The sequence below is a fragment of the Drosophila mauritiana genome, chromosome 2R (genome assembly GCF_004382145.1).
Source record: "Drosophila mauritiana strain mau12 chromosome 2R, ASM438214v1, whole genome shotgun sequence".
In the NCBI taxonomy this organism is placed as follows: domain Eukaryota; kingdom Metazoa; phylum Arthropoda; class Insecta; order Diptera; family Drosophilidae; genus Drosophila; species Drosophila mauritiana.
In genome coordinates this window covers 10,934,485-10,953,917 of record NC_046668.1, presented here as the reverse complement: position 1 = coordinate 10,953,917, position 19,433 = coordinate 10,934,485, and the positions used below count along the sequence as shown (strand labels likewise).

Sequence of the window (19,433 nt, the reverse complement as noted above, 5' to 3'; positions counted from 1 at the left end):
ATATGAGAGCTTTTGTGGAAGGACAAATTTATTTGTGTTAATAATACAGAGGTGGTCAAAAGTATTTACACAACGAGCTTTTTTTTCAATTAGTTGACAATTGAAAAAAAAGCTCGTTGTGTAAATACTTTTGACCACCTCTGTATAATAAATGTATTGCAATACTTTGGGGTTTTTCTACTTAGTAATTAAATGGGCTGTTAATTTAAAAAATCTTTTCTGGTTACCACAGATAATAAAGTGTTGCGCAACATACTTATGTTCTGATATAAAAATAATATTAAATTCTTACGCTTGGATGGATCAATATTTTTTAGATAAGTAAAGAAAAAAGTTATATTTATTAAATGATTCATTTACATTTCATTATGCTTTGTAAGCATATTTCGAATTGAGTATCAACGCATTTTCCTGAATAATTACATTTTTCATTGGCTATTATCGGACGTCTCGGAGGGTGTCTGATTCGTCACTACGTAAACTCGATAGTAATAAATATTTGTTTAATTATAAGCTAGTTTTTTTTACACGGTCGTCATAGTTTGAGTATAAAAGCGAGCAGTTTTGGAATAAATAGTGCCAGCCTAGGAATACAGCTCTATAAAAAAAGCGACAGTAAACTTTGTACAGATTTCCTTTTTGGATAATGATCGCTGAATTGGGCACCCCTCTTTTCGATGGAAGATCTATTTGTATATATTGCTCTTATCCCTGGAGGTCGCACGAAGGAATGGACATCGAATAAATTATGTACATAAATATAAACATAAGGTTGCTCACGTAAATTGACTTGGTCTGTTCCAAATAATATTTTATTTAATAAGAGCGTATTCTTAATAACATAAAATTGTATAATTTTGGTTTTAAAATTGTCAGGTAATAAAAAGAATGGTTTGATTAGAAATATATTTTAATTCGTTTTTAACATAAATTTTAAATTATGTGCTTCAAATCAACGTCGATGAGTAGCGGCGATGGAGAAGTGGTAGAAATTGGAACATGGGTAAGTTTTTTATTTATTTTTTCGATATTTATAGGTGAATTAAAAAAAAAAAGAAATGTTAAGAAAAAATATCTTACTATCTATGTAGGGCTTTAATTTTTAGGACTCAATAAAATATATGAAATATGAAATTATTAAATTTTCATGAAGAGTCCTCAAAGGAATTTTCTTTATGGTTGTCTAGCGTGTTACGAGCTCTGCGAGTGGAGATACTCCTCAAAGAGTAGGAGCCGATTTTTCAATTTACTTATATTTGATATACTTTCTTGAGTTCTATTATCTTTTTTTTAACATTGTTCCATTTTTAATTACTGAAATTCAAATCTAAATATATAAATATAAACGACCCCATGTTTCAAATTCAACCGTTCCTCTATTGACGGCAATTTGACGCACATTCTGAAATTTTACCTTTATTTGACGTATGTCTTGGTATTTCACAGTATAGTTTCCTGTTGTAGATACCGTCCCGTCTTCGGTATTTTTCATAAGACTGAACATGACGGTATTTTAACGCCATTCTCGCACGGTCAGTTGCCGATTTTGTTTTTTGTTGTTTTTTTGCAATAAATGTTTGCCCAGCAGGAAAACTAACGATGCCAATGGCACAAGCGGTCCGTGCATTTGTTTAATTACTGTCTGTACCATACCCAAAATACTGGATGCAATGCAAAATCGTTCAAGTGCCGACCGAATTACCGCTCCGCACCCGTTGTTCGCCGTCTCGCTCGCTCGCACTGCTCCTGTAGTCGTGTGCACTTTGTGTGAATTACTCGTACATTGCAGCACAAACAAGTCGATTGCCGTGTAAAAATATGTAAAAATGTAACGCCATTCGCCGCACAGAAGTCGCAAAAGCAATAGGACACACACGCCACATAGGCAGCCATTCGTTGGCGCACCTGCCAGTTGCACGCTTATCTGAACCGCACCAGCAATACCCTAGAATCGCAGCAGTAGCTAGCCCCGCATCCCGCCCCATCCCTTCGGAGCGACCTCAGTTGTCCTGGCGACGGAGGAAATAAGGACATGCAAAGAGCATTTCCATACGCAGTGTGGGTAAGTCTATAAGTACACGGATGAGATGTCTGTATGTATTTACATCTGTCCGCAGTATTTACGCGCCTGTGTGTGTGCGCTTGGGCAGAGGCTTACGCAGTGAATTTGGGAGGGGCTTAAGCCCCTAAAAGCAGCAGTGGGCTGGAATGTCCTTTAAGAAATACCAGGACACCGCCTTAGAACTTCCCCTTTCATGTTGAAGATTTTCTTTATAATTTGGCACATAGTGATAAGAATACTTTTGAAAGACATATTTGGCACATATATGAATGATATTTACGGATTGAAATACATCCCTATTTTGTTTGTTTTGTTGTTTTAAAAGCCTGAGCTAAAGCTATATCTATATGCTATATAAAGCATATCGCAACTATTCAAGATAATAAAGATTACCTAAAATAAAGTTAACCATTTCATTTGAAAAAATAAAAAAATTCCACATTGCATATCTGTAGATATAAGACACTTTTCACCATAATGTTCCCCCTTTATCAATAAACTCAGCTGACGCCACTGATATTTGTTAGTATGTGCACTGTAATATTTTTTGGCTATTCAGTATTTGCACTTTTACTTTCGGATTGCCTCTCTCCTTTGCGGCTTGGCCCCATTACCTCATGACTTGCTCAATTTCTGTTGCCGTAGTCTCGTCGCATTCAAGATACTGTGTACACAATAATATTACATATTATATGTATGTACATATATTATATTTATTGCCCCGCGAGAATTCCAGCTGACGATCGGTTTAGCGGAAGTGAGATATACAGTGGCTCGCAACTAATCGTAGAATTACTGCGTCTTCACATTTGCTGATAAGCGTTTGGGATCGCTATCCTGGAACACGCATACGCTGCCGTTTTCGATATTCCCAAAAATAGCGATCCCAACCAATTATCAGCAATTGTGAGTACTTGGCTTCTACGGAAGAGGAAGATTTCCAAATTTCGCTTGGTGGGAACCGATAAGCACATTCTTGAATTAAAGTATTCAAAATTATAAAAATATTTTCTTGTTTTGTATATACCAGTATAAAAGACAGATTAACAAGAAATAGATTTACAAAATCCCAACCTTATAAAGTTCTGTGTATATAGATAGTCGTTTTATAATTAGATTATTTTCACTATTTGTGATTTTGAGTTGTTTATGTGATAAGGTTTTCTTGGGAAATGTTTTAGCATGCATGAAATTGCTACTTTAAGGTTGGTCTTATCATGAACTATAATAATATGTAAAATAAATTAGATAACATTAAAATATTCTAGTTATTTAATTTAATATAAAATGCTAGCTTGGGTTAGTAATCCAGATGTGAATATTATATTTTAAGAATATGTGTTATATTACATACTCGTTTTGACTAAAGCATCTATGATTCGGTCTTCTCTTCGCACCACTTCGGTCTGAATTTTTGGGTCATAGCAAATGCCAAATGGTTTATATTTAGTGACCCAATGGAGTCTATTTCAAGCACGTGCCTGGCACTCCCATGCTGATGACGCTGACATCGTCGTAAGTGGCTCGAGTAGTTTGGCCCGATGCCCCGGCAGGAACACAAGTTTTTAAGCGGCAATTTGCAGCAATTATAAATACGAGAGGCTGTTGGCAAAGTGCTGCTGCTGCTCACACCTCGCAATCCATGCCATCCAAGTCAGAAATTCGCCATTCGCCCATTCGGTTCACCCTCGTGTGCCTGCCTCTTCTGGTGTTATTAATAAATCGAACGGGTTGCAGGGGGATGGCGGAGGGGTGGTGGTTTTGCAATGGAAAGGGTCAAGCGGTGCTGCGCAGTTTGTGATGCCACCTCGAAAGCCCCCAGTTGCGCCCAATCCCGCCCAGCACCACCCATGCCAAGCACGAGTTCAGCTGGGTTCAGTTTCATGTTCAGCTCTCGTTTGCTCTATTTTGTTTTTGGCCTCCACACATGCACATGAGCTGGCGTCTGGTGCTCTCTTTTCTATCATTTTCCCACCCATTTGCCGCCCGCTTTCCCACCCATCAGCTGCGGTTGCCAATCGACAGCGGCAGCAGCATCGGCAGCGGCGGCAGCAGCAGCGGCAGAAGCGGCTGCGACTTGTTGTGCCGCCGTCAGCGGCAGACGCATTGCTTTCAGTTGTTTGCAATTACCAACAAAGCGCGCTCCTCTTGGCCGGATCATCGAAATTGTGTTAATACGTGGCCCAGAAATCGCGCTGGCATGGCCATAAATAAACCAAAATTAAGTTATTTCTATTTATTGCCGGTGCTAACGTGAAAAATTCAATTCAAATGCTGCTGACACGACGGTACGAGTGTTAAACGAAATCATTATCTTCAAACCAGTGGCATTCCAACTAGAATTTTGTTCAATAATTCAACAAACCACATTGAGGTTGATTGGGGGTTGTGCTGGCTTAAATGTGATCTCAAGTGTAACTTACATGCATAATTACATTCCCCGCATTATCCAACCACCCACTTGAGCCATTCAAGGTTGCATAAACGCCGAGAACTTGTTACCCCTGCGTTGGCTGTCAAATGAAATTGTGCACAATGATGGGAGCCAACTACTGAACAAGTTTCTTGTTACCATTTCCATTGCAATGTGGCACGAGGGCAAAAGAAAAGGTAGCCGAGGCACAACAAGGGTGCTTTGAGCCATCGCTTGACCACACACGTAAAACATAACCCACAATTGAAAACGATTTATTTTCTCACATACCCTTGGCGTGCTTTAGTTTCACTGAAGTAATTCCAAGTGGGCGAACGGTGCGTATACTTGATGCATTGCGGAGCTGTGCTATTAGGTGATACACATGTATACTTGATATTTGAAGCTGTTGCAGGTGAATGAGGATTTTAGAGTGGGCGAACTGTGCGTATGCGTGATAATTACGTATATTTGACATTCAGAGAATTTTTGGCTGTCAAAAGTTCTTTAAAGATGATTTTCTGGTTAAATAATTAAACTATTCACGCTAAATACTTAAGTTAGAGAATAACGTAGCCGACATGGTGACACTTTTCGCCCCTGAATTTCCGCCGCTCTCCTCATGCGAATGATCCAGACGAAAAGACAGAGACATAAGCACGTTGTCTGTGGTGGAAAAGTGGATGTGGAAAATCGCAAAGGGTTGGGAAAATGTGGTGAGGGGCGAGTGGTTGGCTGGTGTTGCTGTTTTCTTGCCGCTTGTTAGACGTTGTCTTTGGCGATTTGTTTGCATGCCATTCCCTGCTCTGCTTTCGTTTTTTATCATCCCGCCTGCGTTTCCCGCCCCCTGTTTTTAATGCAAAATCAATCGGATTGCGCCCAGCCGAGCATTCTAAACTAAAAACTGTTCGCGTGGAATAAGGCGAAGGTTGCGGATTGAGGTTGCTTATTAAACCGCTTGTTGCGTTCAATTACAACTTTTGATTTTATTGATACGAGCACTCGGACACGAACATTTACAGGGATATGCACTGGCTTAGTTCTAAAACATTTAAACGTTAAAATTATTGTTATCCGTTTTGCTTAAAATGTTATTTTCTCTGTTTTGAGAGCGTGATATTTTTGTCAACCCTTTCAACTCAAAAATGCTTAGTTTAGGTGTGCTTTTCTTAGCATATCAAAGAAAAATTCTAGCCATCTTCTTAGGTGGTTGAGAACCAATGAATTAGCTAAAACTGAACTGGTTTCTCATTCTGCAGTAATAACACATGAATTCACCAATCTCAACCTATCTTAATCATAGTTAAAGCACGATTGTGGTTTGGGGTTCGGTTTGCAGACATACAACTAATGCGAACTGCTCGTTAGGCTCACACATAACCACTGGACTCCAGTTTGATGGCACCCTCGTATGTGGGCAGGCCCGATCTGTCGATGATTTTGCTCATGTCCAGGCTGATGATTCCATTCTCGTTGATGTTGTCCAAGTCCTGCTCCTCCTGCTCCTTCTGCTGTCCCGTGGCCAGCTCATCCTCCCCCGATTGCCCGTGAGATGTGGCTGGTGCGTCGGATGTTGATGGTGTGTCCGATGTTGCTGCGTTGTCGTTTTCATCGTTGGCAGCGGTTATGGGAAAGAGCACGGCATCATTTTGAGGTGGCTCATCGATAGTGGCGGCCAGAAAATTGCCGTTGGCCTCATCCTGCAGATCGTCACCAGAAATGTGGTTGCTATTGCCATTGCCATTGTCGATGTCGCTGGGGCAGGGGCAGATAGACGGTTCCGCCTCCTCCCTGCGCCCGCCCATATTCAGACCGCTCTCCACGGACAGAGCGGTCAGTGGTTCATCATCGACCTCACCTTCATAGCGGAACTTGCCGCACAGCGGACAGCCTCGCCGGTAGTGGTTTGCACTATGCTGATGGCTCTGCTGCAGGTACCGCCGCCCGAAGGTGTTCAATCTGACATTCTGCGCCGGCTTACGTACCTGCAGCGTCTCCATTTCCAGGCAATTTCCGCTCCGGGCAGCCACCGCCGCCGCAGCGGCATTCCACATGCTCTCCACCTCGGCCCGCTGCAGTGAGCAGCAGGATTGGGCATTTAGGGCCAGTTGCAACTGCTTGTTGACCAGCAGGCCATTGGCACCTCCTGGTGCGCACTGCACACTGCCACTGGCCACCGCATCCACACTGCCATCCGGTGTGCCGCGACCGTAGCTCGTTCCCGGCTGGCCGCTGATGTCCAACGAGGATCGGTATCCTGGCGGCGGAGAGACGCGTTGCATCAGTAGCTGTTGCTGTTGCTGCAGTTGCAGCTGCAATTGCTGCTGCTGCTGCTGCTCCAGCTGCTGCTGGTGGAGCTGCTGTTCGTGCAGCACCACTGCATCGTACGAGGGCGGTGGTTCGTGGTGCAGGGCGGGCACAGCGGACAGTCCATCGGTGGAGTCGCCCAGGAACAAGCCAGATGTCTCGTAGCACTAAAGGAATTAAACGAACAATTAAACTCTATTAGCAGGAGGATAAAAAAGGAAGTTGAATAGATTGTAGGGTTTGATTTTCTAAATGCAATGCTTCCAACTGGTCTATAACCCTCAAGGTCGTGACTAATTGCCGATCTCCGCTTGGTCGCTTTGTAAATTACTTTCTTAATGGAGACGCGGTGGACAAGTGAAATTTGCGCGATCAAATAAAAAGTTTAAATTGCACACATCATAAATTTATTTGTCTCTGCCGCGCAATCTGCAATCCCATTCTCATTCCCATTGCCACTCCCTTTTTCCGTGCTAGAAACCCGCCTTCTTCTGTCCACAGTTGACATCTGTGCCTGGCCAGACTAACGTTGATTTACGTGGAGCCTTTTGCCGCCACTTTCCCCCCTTTCCCAGCGGGCCAACAAACAACAATGAACTGAATGATGGCCTATGGTGCTGGTAGGTGGTTGGTTGGTTGGTTGTTTGGTGGGTGGATTGTGGGCTGAATGGAAAGGCGGCTCGTAACCTAATAAAGAGCACGGCCAAGTGAGTGCGACTTCTGGGCCACTTGCACTGGCTGGCTGTATGGCCGGCCACAATTGTCGCGCCCTTTTGGTCAACTAAACCCACTTTCCCCCGGATGTGGCACCTGTTAAATGCGGCGCATAAATATCCATTACAGTCCTGCTGCTCCATCCTCTCCCGCACTTTCAGTTTTCGACTTAGTTTCAAACTGTCGCCACGAAATGTTGGCTTACACTTGAAAAGGGACAATTATGGCCGGATTGTGTGTTGTTCTAGCGTCCAAATGGCTAAAATATCAGAATGGTAGATATTATTATTATTTCTATTGTAATTTCGACCACTAATTGGGAAACTGGGTTGATTTGATTGAAGCTCAAATCGAAAAAAAACTAAATTGTTTGCATGGAAAGTTTGTTGTGTAGTTTGCTTAATATCATATATGTACATATTTACACTCTTTTCAGCCAGCACTTAAACTTAATAGTCGCTAATTGATTTTTAACATTCGATCGATTTGAAATTGACAAAAAAAAACATTTGCGTTTTAGGGGTTTTGTATTCATATTGACTATAGCAAATTGACAAGCCAATCACTGATAAATTGCCATTCATTTAGGTATTTAGCAAGCTTTAAATCTAGTTAATGTAAGTCTAGAACTTGTATAACTTTATTTATTTAAGAGCCAGACGTACTCTCCCATTTTTCACACACGTTTGAAATGTGTGTTATTTATTAGAACCACTAAAGAGGAGGCAATAGCTGCCATACTGCCATTACTGGATTTGATTAATAAAATTCTGGTTTCCCCTGAACAAGCACCGATGTCCGTCGTCCACTTCCATTGTGACCCAACTATCATCCACTTGGAATGCCGTTGACATCCGTTTGTAACTATGGCTGGGTGGACGACAAAGCTCTCTGCCAGAACCCCACGGGCACCATGGACCATCGATGCATAGGCATTGAGGATATACTCGTATTAGCTCCAACTCACCTGCTCCACGCTGTATATTTCCATGTTGGGATCGCCCTCGAGCCACTGGTGCTGCTGCTGCCTGTAGGCGGCCTCCGTTCGCTTTTTGATGTTCCGATGGCAACAATAGCAGACCACACACAATATGGTCGTCACCAGGGAGAGCATCGCTCTGCAACAAATTAAATCGAACGGGGATGTGAATGCAATGCTATTCAATGAATGTTATAATGTTATTCCAACGAACATATATTTATTTGCCTTGGCTGGCGACACGAAATTGATTGCGGGCCATCGATAAATGACCAGTGTGATAATAACGTATTAATACGCATTCGGTATTTATTAATTTCGCCATACAAATTGCTAGTGCTTGTATGTTTATTTATTTTGGGTTGGCTTTGCCAGCATATTGATAGCATAAATTGGCCACAAAATGTTGACATTCATACATCATGGTAGCGGAAATTACTCTTCTTGGCTTCTCGGTTTTAATTAGATAATGCAGTTGTGGCTTTTTATTTGGCTCCCAATTCATCTTGCAGCCAAGCGAAGGGGAAATTTCAATGAAATGTAGGGCATATTGCCAATTATCTCGATTTAACTAAGCTGCCACACACACACACACTTCAAATCTGCTTTGGAGAACGCGTGTGTGTGTGTTAGCCTAATAATATTCCAAATTTGGCCTTTTGTCTAAAGAGGTAATACTATGGATTTATCAAATTTTAATTGTCTGCCGTTAAGTTGCCTAAAATAGCCAGATTATGTCAAGTGCTTTTGTTTATTAAACAAACACAATATGCCTGAAAACTTGGTCAATAGATTCCCCATAGCTGGTATCAGTGAATTTGAAAAGGTGTAGCTCTATCTGTTCCTTAATTCGTCAATAAATCCGAAATGACCCCACCACTATCAACTGGATTGCCAGTTATCAAATTTTCCTTTTAACGCGGTCGGCCAATTTATGTCGGTTTATTGAAACCCACTGGTTTATTTGGTCGGAAATGGTTTCGTGTCGTGTCGATTTCGTAGCTCCAGGCATTTCCATGACGTCACTTAATCCACTTTAGAATGCAACATTGTGTCCCACTTGTCTGTCCACTGTCTTTCCCTGCCCCACGTGCGTCCTCCGATTTTTCCTTGTCTCTCAATTTTTTTTGGCTGTTCAACTTTCCCGGTTCACGCAATTTCTCGCATGTCAACAGTTCATTAGGGCCCCTTTTTTTGGGGGGGCCAGCTTTTCCGGCCTTCTCATTCCGCAGCGACGAAAAGAGACAACAGCGATTTCCCCTACTCCGGTTTTTTACTCGAGCTATTTTCAATGAACTGCCCAAGACAATCGATAAAAAAGTAGTTAAAATAAAGTTTTTTCTATTTTTTTTTTTTTGGCTTGTGTGGGTCGCGCGTGATGTTTGCAGACACTAAGAAAACCCCATAAAAGCGTGTTTACAAAACCTCTTTGTTGCTCTGCGGTTACTCCGAAAAAATAGAATAGCTCGTGTTGCACATGAAAGTTGTATTTTTTTTACATTTTATTAACAAGCCAAGCCAGTGCCAGGATGCTTGGGTTTCGACGAAGCAAAACCGAAAGTAAAAAATGCCCCGGCACAATTATAATTATGATTTTCAGCGCGGAAAAGCGGAAGCCTGACATCTTCTCTTGCTGTTGATGCTTATTAATTCGCAGCTCCTTCCCATAAATCAAGTGGTGCCTGGCGTTATGATCTATGGAAGTATCTTGTAATATGCTTCTTGAGTGTTTTTACCAAAAGGGGCACTTGCTGCAAGCATTTCTCACAGGAATTTTCGAGATGCTCCTTGTTGTCGAACGAAAACCTAGTGGTTAGCTCTAATTATTGAATGGCAAACTCACTTGTGGCAGTAAACTATTAGCTGGAATGATAGCCACATTTCGTATGAATTATCTATATGAAATGATTGCGGTATACTATCAAAATACTAAAGAGAGCTTCTTTAAAATGTAAATACTTGAACAATTCCGCTCTCGTTAGCTGCGAGGCCAATTGTTTTGGGCGAACTTTCTTGGCAACTCTAATTAATTAATTGCCAAATGACTGAGGGGAATGCTCAGCTATTTGGCAAAACTTTCAGCCACTCTTTCGCATTTCCCATGGGCCAAAAAAGGTGACTTGACTTATCTCTTGAACTTCGCATCAGTCGAATGTGCCAACTGACGGGACAGACTTACCCGCCAAGCAGCAGATTCACATTGCCGTTGACAACATTTGCATACGTCTGGGGTCCACTAGGTCCTCCGCCGCCACCGACGCCCGAGATGACGGATCCACCGCGCTGCTGGTGATATTGCCCCAATCCGCCGGTGTAGTAGGTGGTGTGTGTGACAATCGAGGAGGAGGACGAGACATGCTCCTGGGACTGCAGCTGCTCCTCGCTGACGAAACTTCCAAACGCTGACGAAGATGATGATGACGGCAATGGTGGTTCCGTTGTGGAAACCAGCGATATTGTTGTGGCCGGGATTGTGTGGTTCTGATTTTGATTCTGATTTTGACCAAAGGCCAGCAGAGTTGCATAACGTTTGAGAGACATTTCACTGCGAGTGGAAATCGAGCCACGGCGATTGCATAACGATTAGCGCGGCGCACTCATTACATGGCCATTAGCACGCACACTTCAGCGCCGAAGGAGGCGCATCTAGCCTGGCTAGCAGCGAAAGCCTGGGCTCTAGACCGCAGCAAGGACGAAAGGCGACTGCCAGGAGCTAGCCCTCGCTATCGACGAGCCGAAGGCTACGGCGACTTCAGCACGACAGCCGAGTCAAACAGAAAACTTTGGGCTAAAACTAACACAAACACTACACGAAACACAAGTTTAATACTTTTTATAAAAGTTTCCTTGGCTTGTCATTTGTTTAAATATTTCTTTTCTAATTTCATACAAATTAATGGATTAAGTAAGTTTGAGGATATGTTTTATTTATATCTTTTTGAAGTATTTTCTTTTCTTTTACTAGTTTGCACAGTAGAAATTTAAGTTGTGTCACCTTTATTTAGCATATGATATTATTTATTATATAATTAACTATTATATTATTAATATAAATATTTATTATTTAAATGCACTATAATCATGCATTTGCAAAGAGGCTTCGAATTCGATACGATTTTTCTATGGAATTAACACTTTTTCATATCCACATTGTTTGCATAACTCTATGCATTTAAAACTTGAAGCCATAATAGCCTGTTTTGCCTGTTTTTTCTGAGTGTAACTGGCAGAACGATCGATGGCCAAGGCAAGTCTATTTCCGTAACTCTTAGTTTTGGCCGCGAACCGCGAGTTGTGCGTCTGGGCAAATGCGTTGCGCTGCTGCAACTGAGCTCCGGCTTGACTTGCTGACTAGTTTACTGGCTGGCTCGCTGGTCGTCCTGTCCCGAGGACTTTGGCTTGGCTTATCCTTTTGTTGTGAACCCGACGAAGTTGCCTTGGCAACCGAATGGGCCAGCCTTCGGCTTGGACTCAGCACTTCGGCTGTTTAGCTGCTGATGTCTGTGGTTACTTCTGCTCGCTGCTGTTCGCCTGTTCCATGTTGCGTTGCCCATTTTTCTGTGGCTTTCCCTCTCTGGTTTTTCGGGCTTGGGGTGGTCGGTCCGCCGGCACTGGTGGGTGGCAAAAGGATATGTCGACGACAAAGGACAGGACAGGCAGAGCTATTTGTATTGAGCTTCCCCGTTGTATACTGCTCACTCGTACCCAAGTTCTCCTTCGGTTTCTACACGTTTCACGTCAAATTGAGCGCCAAATGCTTTTGTATGCCCGTATGGTTTGTCATTATTGCTGCTGTTGCGTTGTTGTTGCTCCTGCTGCTGCTGTTGTTGTGGCAACCGTGCATGCCATTTGAACAACACTTGTCGCCAACTGACATTTTTCACGGCATGCGGCCATAAATAATAATGCGACTCAGAAGCAACAGTCCATGCCGCGCATATTGAGCATGCAACATGCTGCTCGGCGGCACACGCTGCGTATGCGTGATGCAGCAAAAAAATGCAAGCCACTTATGTTGCCCAAGGGAGTTCAACTGTTGCATTTATATGCACTTTTAAGAAACGAATTGAGAGATGTTAAGAAATTTGATAAGAAGTGTGTAGCATTCTACGTTTAGTAGAATCTTAAAAATAAAGATGATTGCCACTTAGCATAATATATTGTTGAAAACACAAATAAAACCACAATCGTTCTTGATGTGCCCCATATATTAGACATCTCAGCATATGCAAACAGCTACCCAAAAATCCGCCACAATATTGTTGCTAAATATTGAACCAATTTCCGCATAAATGCGAATGAAATGTATAACATTTGCATATCGGCCACATTTTAAAGCAACCGAATGCAATCATCATCATAATTGCCAGCCGTTAGCAGCTAATTGAAATGCACGAATTGTTTTGGCAAATTCACTTTTAATTTATGGCGCACTCGCCTCGTGCAAACATTCAAATGTGCGCGGAGTGCCCAATATTTGGGGCGGCAGTGTGGATTGGTCCTGCGATTATTATAACTATAGGTGGATGTAGGGTATGGGTATAGGTATAGGAACTCCCATGCCAGGTGCATGCAATCGCAGTCACTGTCGCCCGTCGGATTCAAGAACATATGTAAATAGTTGCACGCCATTTTGGACGCCCGCTCTTTTAGTTCCATGTTCTCAGCTGTGCACTTAGAAAAATATTGCTACACTAATAATAAACATGCACAGAGTTAGTAGCTAGTACTTTCTGTGCTTTAATAAATATCTATACCAAATATTTTGATATATTTGATGTATAATAATATGATATATTAAGATAAGCTATGATCATAGATCTCATAATATTAATTTTGAACAACTTTTTTGCTATCACAATTTTCATTCTGGTTGGAAACTTCATTGTGATTGCTGCTAGTTTTTCCCAGTGCACCCACCCCACTCTTACCTTCGCTGCGAGTGTGTTTTTGGCCGTGCCAACTGTTTGTTGACGGCGTCGTCGGCGTTCGAGCGTCTTGAAATCCGCGCTCCGTCGGCGGCTTATGGCCATAGTTGGGCCGTAGTTGTTGCCAGCGCCGAGTGTCGAGTGTCGCGCGCGCTCAAGAGCACGTATTTCAGTTGTTTCTCCTTGCCGCACGACGGCCGTGAACGGCACACAAAAGTTGCCACCATTTTAGTTTTTCATCTCTGGCATAATTTTAGATTTGTGTGAAAGGAAATTTGTCAATTCAGGACAAACCAGCAACATAGTCAGCCAGCCAGGCAGCCAGCCACACAGTTGGCCTGGCAGGACAGTAGGAGCAGCGAGAGGAGGCGTCAGTCGCCCTTTTGTGTGTCACGCCGCCCCTCAACAGTTGGCAGCTGGCAACGTGACTCATTAGAGCGTCCAGCTGGTGCGGGGCTGGCGGTGTTCCGCGGGGCACGGAGCACCGGGAACCCCGCAAGGGGGACATGAGGTGACGCCCACCCACCGGTGGGCCCTCTGATGATGGATAGTTTCGGGCGCTTCTGGTCACTTTCGAGCGCCGCTCTGCGCACGCGTTACGGGTAAGCCAAGGAAAGCAAGGCAAACTATCAAAACCTAAAAGCACCATGTTGATTTCCAGAGGGAAACTTTAAATGGAAAGCAATTGGGGGGAAATTAATGTGGTTGATAGTAATTTTATCTATTTCACCTTCGCTCATGAGTTCACCCATTTCAAAGAAACTATCTAAAGCACCTTATCTAAATGTTAAAGCAAATCAACGCAGTAATAGCCAATCATCTTTTTTCACTTGCTTATTGGTTTGAATGTTGTTAATTATTTAATAAGAAAATTTTTGCAGGGTATTTTCATGCTTCCAGTTGTGTTTACTTCATCTTAAAACAACTACGCAAAAATTAGTGGAATTAGAGCTAGCAAACTATCTTGTAACTCGTCGTGCCCTGGCAACAAAAACGCTGCAATGTATGCTACACTTTTGTACAAATATTTTTGACATTCATGCATGTATGCTGTGTGGGAACTAATGAGGCTGTCACATTCAAGCAATCCTTTCCTCCTTTTTCCACTCCTTGCCCTTTTACCGAGCATTGGCAGCATTAATTATGCATGCCTGTTGATTTATTATGCACGACCATCAAGGTAATGATGGGACCAGGCCACCACTAAGAGCACGTCCATTGCATTGGAGCACCAGCTGCCAAGCTGCCATGCTGCCTCCACCTTCCACTACCCTTCGCGTTGCCAGTGGCAACTGGTAAAGGGTCTCGAACTCACCCGTGTTGCATGACCTGCGAAAGTATTTCAAATTTTCACATGAAGCGTAATGAAAATTTTAAGGTCTCGCCCATGCCAGCTTCGATTGTTCCAGTCGCACGCAAAGGTTGCAGGTCCTTTGCTGATTTTGCCACTACTGCATTACAGGTGTGTACCACCCACCGGCCACCATCCACCACCCACCAAATCACCCATCACGAGGGAAAGCGTCACGATACCCGGCGCCAGGTACCATGCTCCATCGGTGGCAAGGTCTCGCCCTCGTTCTTCGGCTATGCAAAGTTTCTTTAAAAAGGGAACACCCCTAAAAATATATGAAATCAAATTTGGGTTTACGGATCCTCCACTCATTTGTTAAGTAATTTGATTTGAAATCAATAAGGTAGCATAGAACGTAAAATTATAGGTTACTTACAAAGTTGATATGGGATGGGGGGACTCTAAAAATATGGTGTTAAGGGTTGACAGGAAGGCTTCACTTGCCGATTATGAAGCGAATACGTAAAGACTTGAGTAAATACTGTATTACAATATTCAACCCCTTTTTAGTGAAATGTTTAATGATATGATATGCTAAACTTGCTTGAACTTAATGTAATGATAATATGCAATTAAGTTGTTTTTCTCTTCATAAAATAGTTAAAGTTATTAAAATAAGCAGAGTTTTCTCTCAACTTAGAAGCTGAATATCAGAGCTGGTAGCTTAAATTCTACCAAATGTATTCGATGTCCCAATAAAGTGGGCAATACTTTTGAACTCAACAAAATTAAAAGTTAACAATTTTCAATACACTATGAGATACGTATACGAAAGGTACGGAAGAAAGGAAGCTACGATGTCGTGGTCCCTAATGTTTTCCTATTCGATTTTTCATTATGTTGCCAGCCAGGCGCCACTGGAGGCCCAATTCCCAATTTTCCGCCTGCGACGAAGGTGGACGTGGATGTGGCGTGTGTGCGTTGGTATTAGCGTGAGGACATCGCGGTCGTCGTGGATAAACAATTGCCACTAAATGGCATGTGGCTGAGCGCGACTCCTCGGGTTTCCTTTGATTTTATCGCTCGTCAAGCCCAAGTCGCGAGCATTGATTAAAGTTCGATGTGTCCTGTCCCCCATGACAGGGTGGGCGGAACTGTTTCAGTGGGGCAAGCCTGGTGGTGGTGTCGACATGGTGGCCCATTGTCTTGCGACACGACCTACTATTGTGCATTATTGCTTAACTGTCTCAGTTCCTTAAACCAGCTGCCAGCGGGCAGGCGGCCAAAAGCCAGATGATGTCAACTGGTGGGTTGGACACAATGGCAAAAAGTGGGTTAGATGTTAAACAAGGGAGTTGAGTTCCATCTGGGGGAAATCAGGTTTTCAATATTTGAAATTTAATTAATATTTTCTATGAAATTCGTATTTTTATGATATGTATCCACCTATATTCCAGCCTACGCTATCTCTATAAGATGTCCTTGGCTGTATCGCTGCGCCGAGCTCTGTTGGTGCTGCTCACCGGCGCCATATTCATCCTGACGGTGCTCTACTGGAACCAAGGAGTCACCAAGGCCCAGGCTTACAATGAGGCGCTGGAACGCCCCCACAGCCATCACGATGCCAGTGGCTTTCCCATGTGAGTGCCACATGCCAATCAGGTTGAGGAATCATCCAACTCCCACTAATCACTCTTCGTTCTTGCAGACCCGTCGAGAAGTCCTGGACGTACAAGTGCGAGAATGACCGATGCATGCGGGTGGGCCACCATGGTAAATCCGCCAAGAGGGTCTCGTTCATCAGCTGTTCGATGACGTGTGGTGACGTTAACATTTGGCCGCATCCCACCCAGAAATTCCTGCTCAGCTCCCAGACGCACAGCTTCTCCGTCGAGGATGTGCAGCTGCACGTGGACACGGCGCATCGTGAAGTACGCAAGCAGCTCCAACTGGCTTTTGACTGGTTCCTTAAGGATCTCAGGCAAATCCAGCGGCTGGACTACGTGGGTAGTTCATCAGAGCCGACCGTAAGCGAGTCCTCATCGAAATCACGCCGCCACGCGGATTTGGAACCAGCTGCCACGCTCTTTGGAGCTACCTTTGGTGTGAAGAAGGTTGGGGATCTAACTAGCGTACAGGTCAAGATCAGCGTGATCAAGTCCGGAGATCTTAACTTTAGCCTGGACAATGACGAGACTTACCAGCTTAGCACACAAAGTGAGTATTCTAAAATAACACTAAAAGAAATAAATATAACTTAATTTTCCCCACTTTTGAGCAGCCGAAGGACACCGCCTGCAGGTGGAGATCACCGCAAACTCTTACTTCGGAGCCAGGCATGGACTGTCTACGCTGCAGCAACTGATATGGTTTGACGACGAAGATCATCTGTTGCATACGTATGCCAATAGCAAGGTGAAGGATGCGCCCAAGTTCCGGTATCGAGGCCTCATGCTGGACACCTCTCGCCACTTCTTCTCTGTGGAGTCCATCAAGCGTACGATTGTGGGCATGGGCCTGGCCAAGATGAACCGCTTCCACTGGCACCTAACAGATGCCCAGAGTTTTCCCTACATTTCGCGTTACTATCCAGAGTTGGCCGAGCACGGAGCCTACTCGGAGAGCGAGACATACTCGGAGCAAGATGTTCGCGAGGTGGCCGAGTTCGCCAAGATCTATGGCGTTCAGGTCATACCCGAGATCGATGCGCCTGCCCATGCGGGCAATGGCTGGGATTGGGGACCCAAGCGCGGAATGGGCGAGCTGGCCATGTGCATCAACCAGCAGCCATGGAGCTTCTACTGTGGCGAACCGCCGTGCGGCCAGCTGAATCCGAAGAATAACTATACCTACCTCATTCTGCAGCGCCTCTACGAGGAGTTGTTGCAACACACGGGCCCCACAGACTTCTTCCACCTGGGCGGTGACGAGGTGAATCTTGATTGCTGGGCGCAATACTTCAATGATACAGATCTCCGCGGATTGTGGTGCGATTTCATGCTCCAGGCTATGGTCAGGTGAGTAGCAGATAACGACTTTAAGAATAAGGTGACCTCAACTAATCTCATGTCTTGTTCCGTAGACTAAAACTGGCCAACAATGGAGTAGCACCCAAGCACGTGGCAGTCTGGTCGAGCGCCCTGACCAACACCAAGTGTCTTCCAAACAGTCAATTCACCGTTCAGGTATGGGGCGGCAGCACCTGGCAGGAGAACTACGATTTGCTGGACAACGGCTATAACGTAATCTTCTCGCACGTGGACGCCTGGTATCTGGACTGCGGCTTCGGTAGCTGGCGGGCCACTGGGGATGCTGCCTGTGCTCCGTACCGCACATGGCAGAACGTCTACAAACACAGGCCGTGGGAGCGCATGCGATTGGATAAGAAGCGAAAGAAGCAGGTAAGCATCGCCTAAACATAGATATCTTAGTGCCCAAGTTTTTGAATAATACCAAATTATTAATTAGGTGCTGGGTGGCGAAGTGTGCATGTGGACCGAGCAGGTGGACGAAAATCAGTTGGACAACCGGCTGTGGCCCCGTACAGCAGCTCTGGCGGAGCGCTTGTGGACTGATCCTAGCGATGATCACGATATGGACATAGTGCCGCCAGATGTTTTCCGCAGAATCTCACTGTTTCGAAATCGCCTCGTCGAACTGGGCATCCGGGCTGAAGCGCTGTTTCCAAAATACTGTGCCCAGAATCCCGGCGAATGCATTTGATATTACCTCTAAGAAGTAAAAGTAATCTCCTACAAACCCAATCCCGCGATCCCTCCCAAAATGTGCGTTAGTTAGTTGATAGTCTAATTGTTATTTTATACGAATACCTAGGCTTCGTTTTGCAAAGAAGCAGGCGACTGTTTGAAATGGTTTCTGGCATAAACCACGAATCGAATTTCGTTTTCATAGAACAAACATAAAACCACACCCATTACTAGTACAATCCATCTCGGAATATAGCGCACACAGGCATTGCAGTTGAAATAGAGAATGATTGGAAATGACCTAGTAGGGAATCAAGTTGAGGTTGACATGCAGGTGACGTTGAACACTAGAGTTCATAAATATAGTTGTAGATTTCATACGCATCAATTCACACAGACACAGACATAGGCTAACGATACATTTATATATTAACAAGTAGCTTTAGATGATAAATCACGATTAAGAAATGACAAATATTTTGATATTTTTAAAAGCTTTATTCGCAGAATATGAATTATTTAGTTTAGGGTGACATCAAATGATCTTTTCCTCTGCTTTTAATTTGATATTCCATTTGTTTTCGTTTAATTTCCCGTTGCCTTAAGTTAAAATACGTTTAATTACATTTTCAGTGATATAACAATGTGACCTTAAGAATCAGAAAGAAAAACAAATGCTAAAAGAGTAAAACTTAGAAATAAACTAAATATTTAATCGTTATGAGACATTTTTGCACGCATTGGCACATAACTGACACTCGACTAGTAAATTAGTAGCTAATTTAGAATGTACACTTGAATGGGGGAACAATTGTTGGGGTATTCACAGTTTGTTTGGTTTTATATTTCAACATTTGGAATGATTGATAGGATCCTTATGCAACTTGTTTTCGTACTTAAGACTTTCAAAGAAAATATCAACTAAACAAAATCCTGAATTCTGAACCAACATGAGTTTAACAATTTTCGCTGTAACTCCAAGTAACTCTTGAAAATAAACTAAAAGTCCAGTCTAAGCAGGTTCCTAAT

General features: G+C 43.5%; 2 protein-coding genes across 4 annotated transcripts; one reads left to right on the top strand and one right to left on the bottom strand.

The window, feature by feature from the left end:
- Positions 1 to 1,526: 1,526 nt before the first annotated feature.
- On the top strand, positions 1,527 to 19,420 carry LOC117135869 (probable beta-hexosaminidase fdl). Of its 2 annotated transcripts, XM_033296404.1 has the most exons (6): positions 1,527 to 2,062; positions 16,155 to 16,337; positions 16,406 to 16,914; positions 16,979 to 17,714; positions 17,780 to 18,098; positions 18,166 to 18,420. In XM_033296404.1, exons 2-6 carry the CDS (start codon positions 16,174 to 16,176, stop codon positions 18,418 to 18,420), a joined length of 1,983 nt encoding a protein of 660 aa, XP_033152295.1. In that variant the 5' UTR covers positions 1,527 to 2,062; positions 16,155 to 16,173. The 2 variants fall into 2 exon arrangements, with proteins under 2 accessions (XP_033152295.1, XP_033152294.1); XM_033296403.1 differs by lacking the exon at positions 1,527 to 2,062 and having other exon boundaries at positions 18,166 to 19,420.
- On the bottom strand, positions 5,151 to 13,475 carry LOC117135870. Of its 2 annotated transcripts, none has more exons than XM_033296406.1 (3): positions 13,407 to 13,475; positions 8,464 to 8,614; positions 5,151 to 6,949 (listed from the first exon to the last, which is right to left on the bottom strand). In XM_033296406.1, exons 2-3 carry the CDS (start codon positions 8,608 to 8,610, stop codon positions 5,846 to 5,848), a joined length of 1,251 nt encoding a protein of 416 aa, XP_033152297.1. In that variant the 5' UTR covers positions 8,611 to 8,614; positions 13,407 to 13,475; the 3' UTR covers positions 5,151 to 5,845. The 2 variants fall into 2 exon arrangements, with proteins under 2 accessions (XP_033152297.1, XP_033152296.1); XM_033296405.1 differs by lacking the exon at positions 13,407 to 13,475 and adding an exon at positions 10,655 to 11,316.
- Positions 19,421 to 19,433: the final 13 nt, after the last annotated feature.

Coding starts and splice junctions, on each gene's coding strand:
- LOC117135870 (XM_033296405.1), bottom strand. CDS start 11,016: ATGTCTCTCAAACGTTATGCAACTCTGCTGGCCTTTGGTCAAAATCAG. Junction 8,615..10,654: donor GTGAATCTGCTGCTTGGCGG/GTAAGTCTGTCC, acceptor AATTTGTTGCAG/AGCGATGCTCTCCCTGGTGA. Junction 6,950..8,463: donor AAATATACAGCGTGGAGCAG/GTGAGTTGGAGC, acceptor TAATTCCTTTAG/TGCTACGAGACATCTGGCTT.
- LOC117135869 (XM_033296403.1), top strand. CDS start 16,174: ATGTCCTTGGCTGTATCGCTGCGCCGAGCTCTGTTGGTGCTGCTCACC. Junction 17,715..17,779: donor ATGCTCCAGGCTATGGTCAG/GTGAGTAGCAGA, acceptor CTTGTTCCGTAG/ACTAAAACTGGCCAACAATG. Junction 18,099..18,165: donor ATAAGAAGCGAAAGAAGCAG/GTAAGCATCGCC, acceptor ATTATTAATTAG/GTGCTGGGTGGCGAAGTGTG.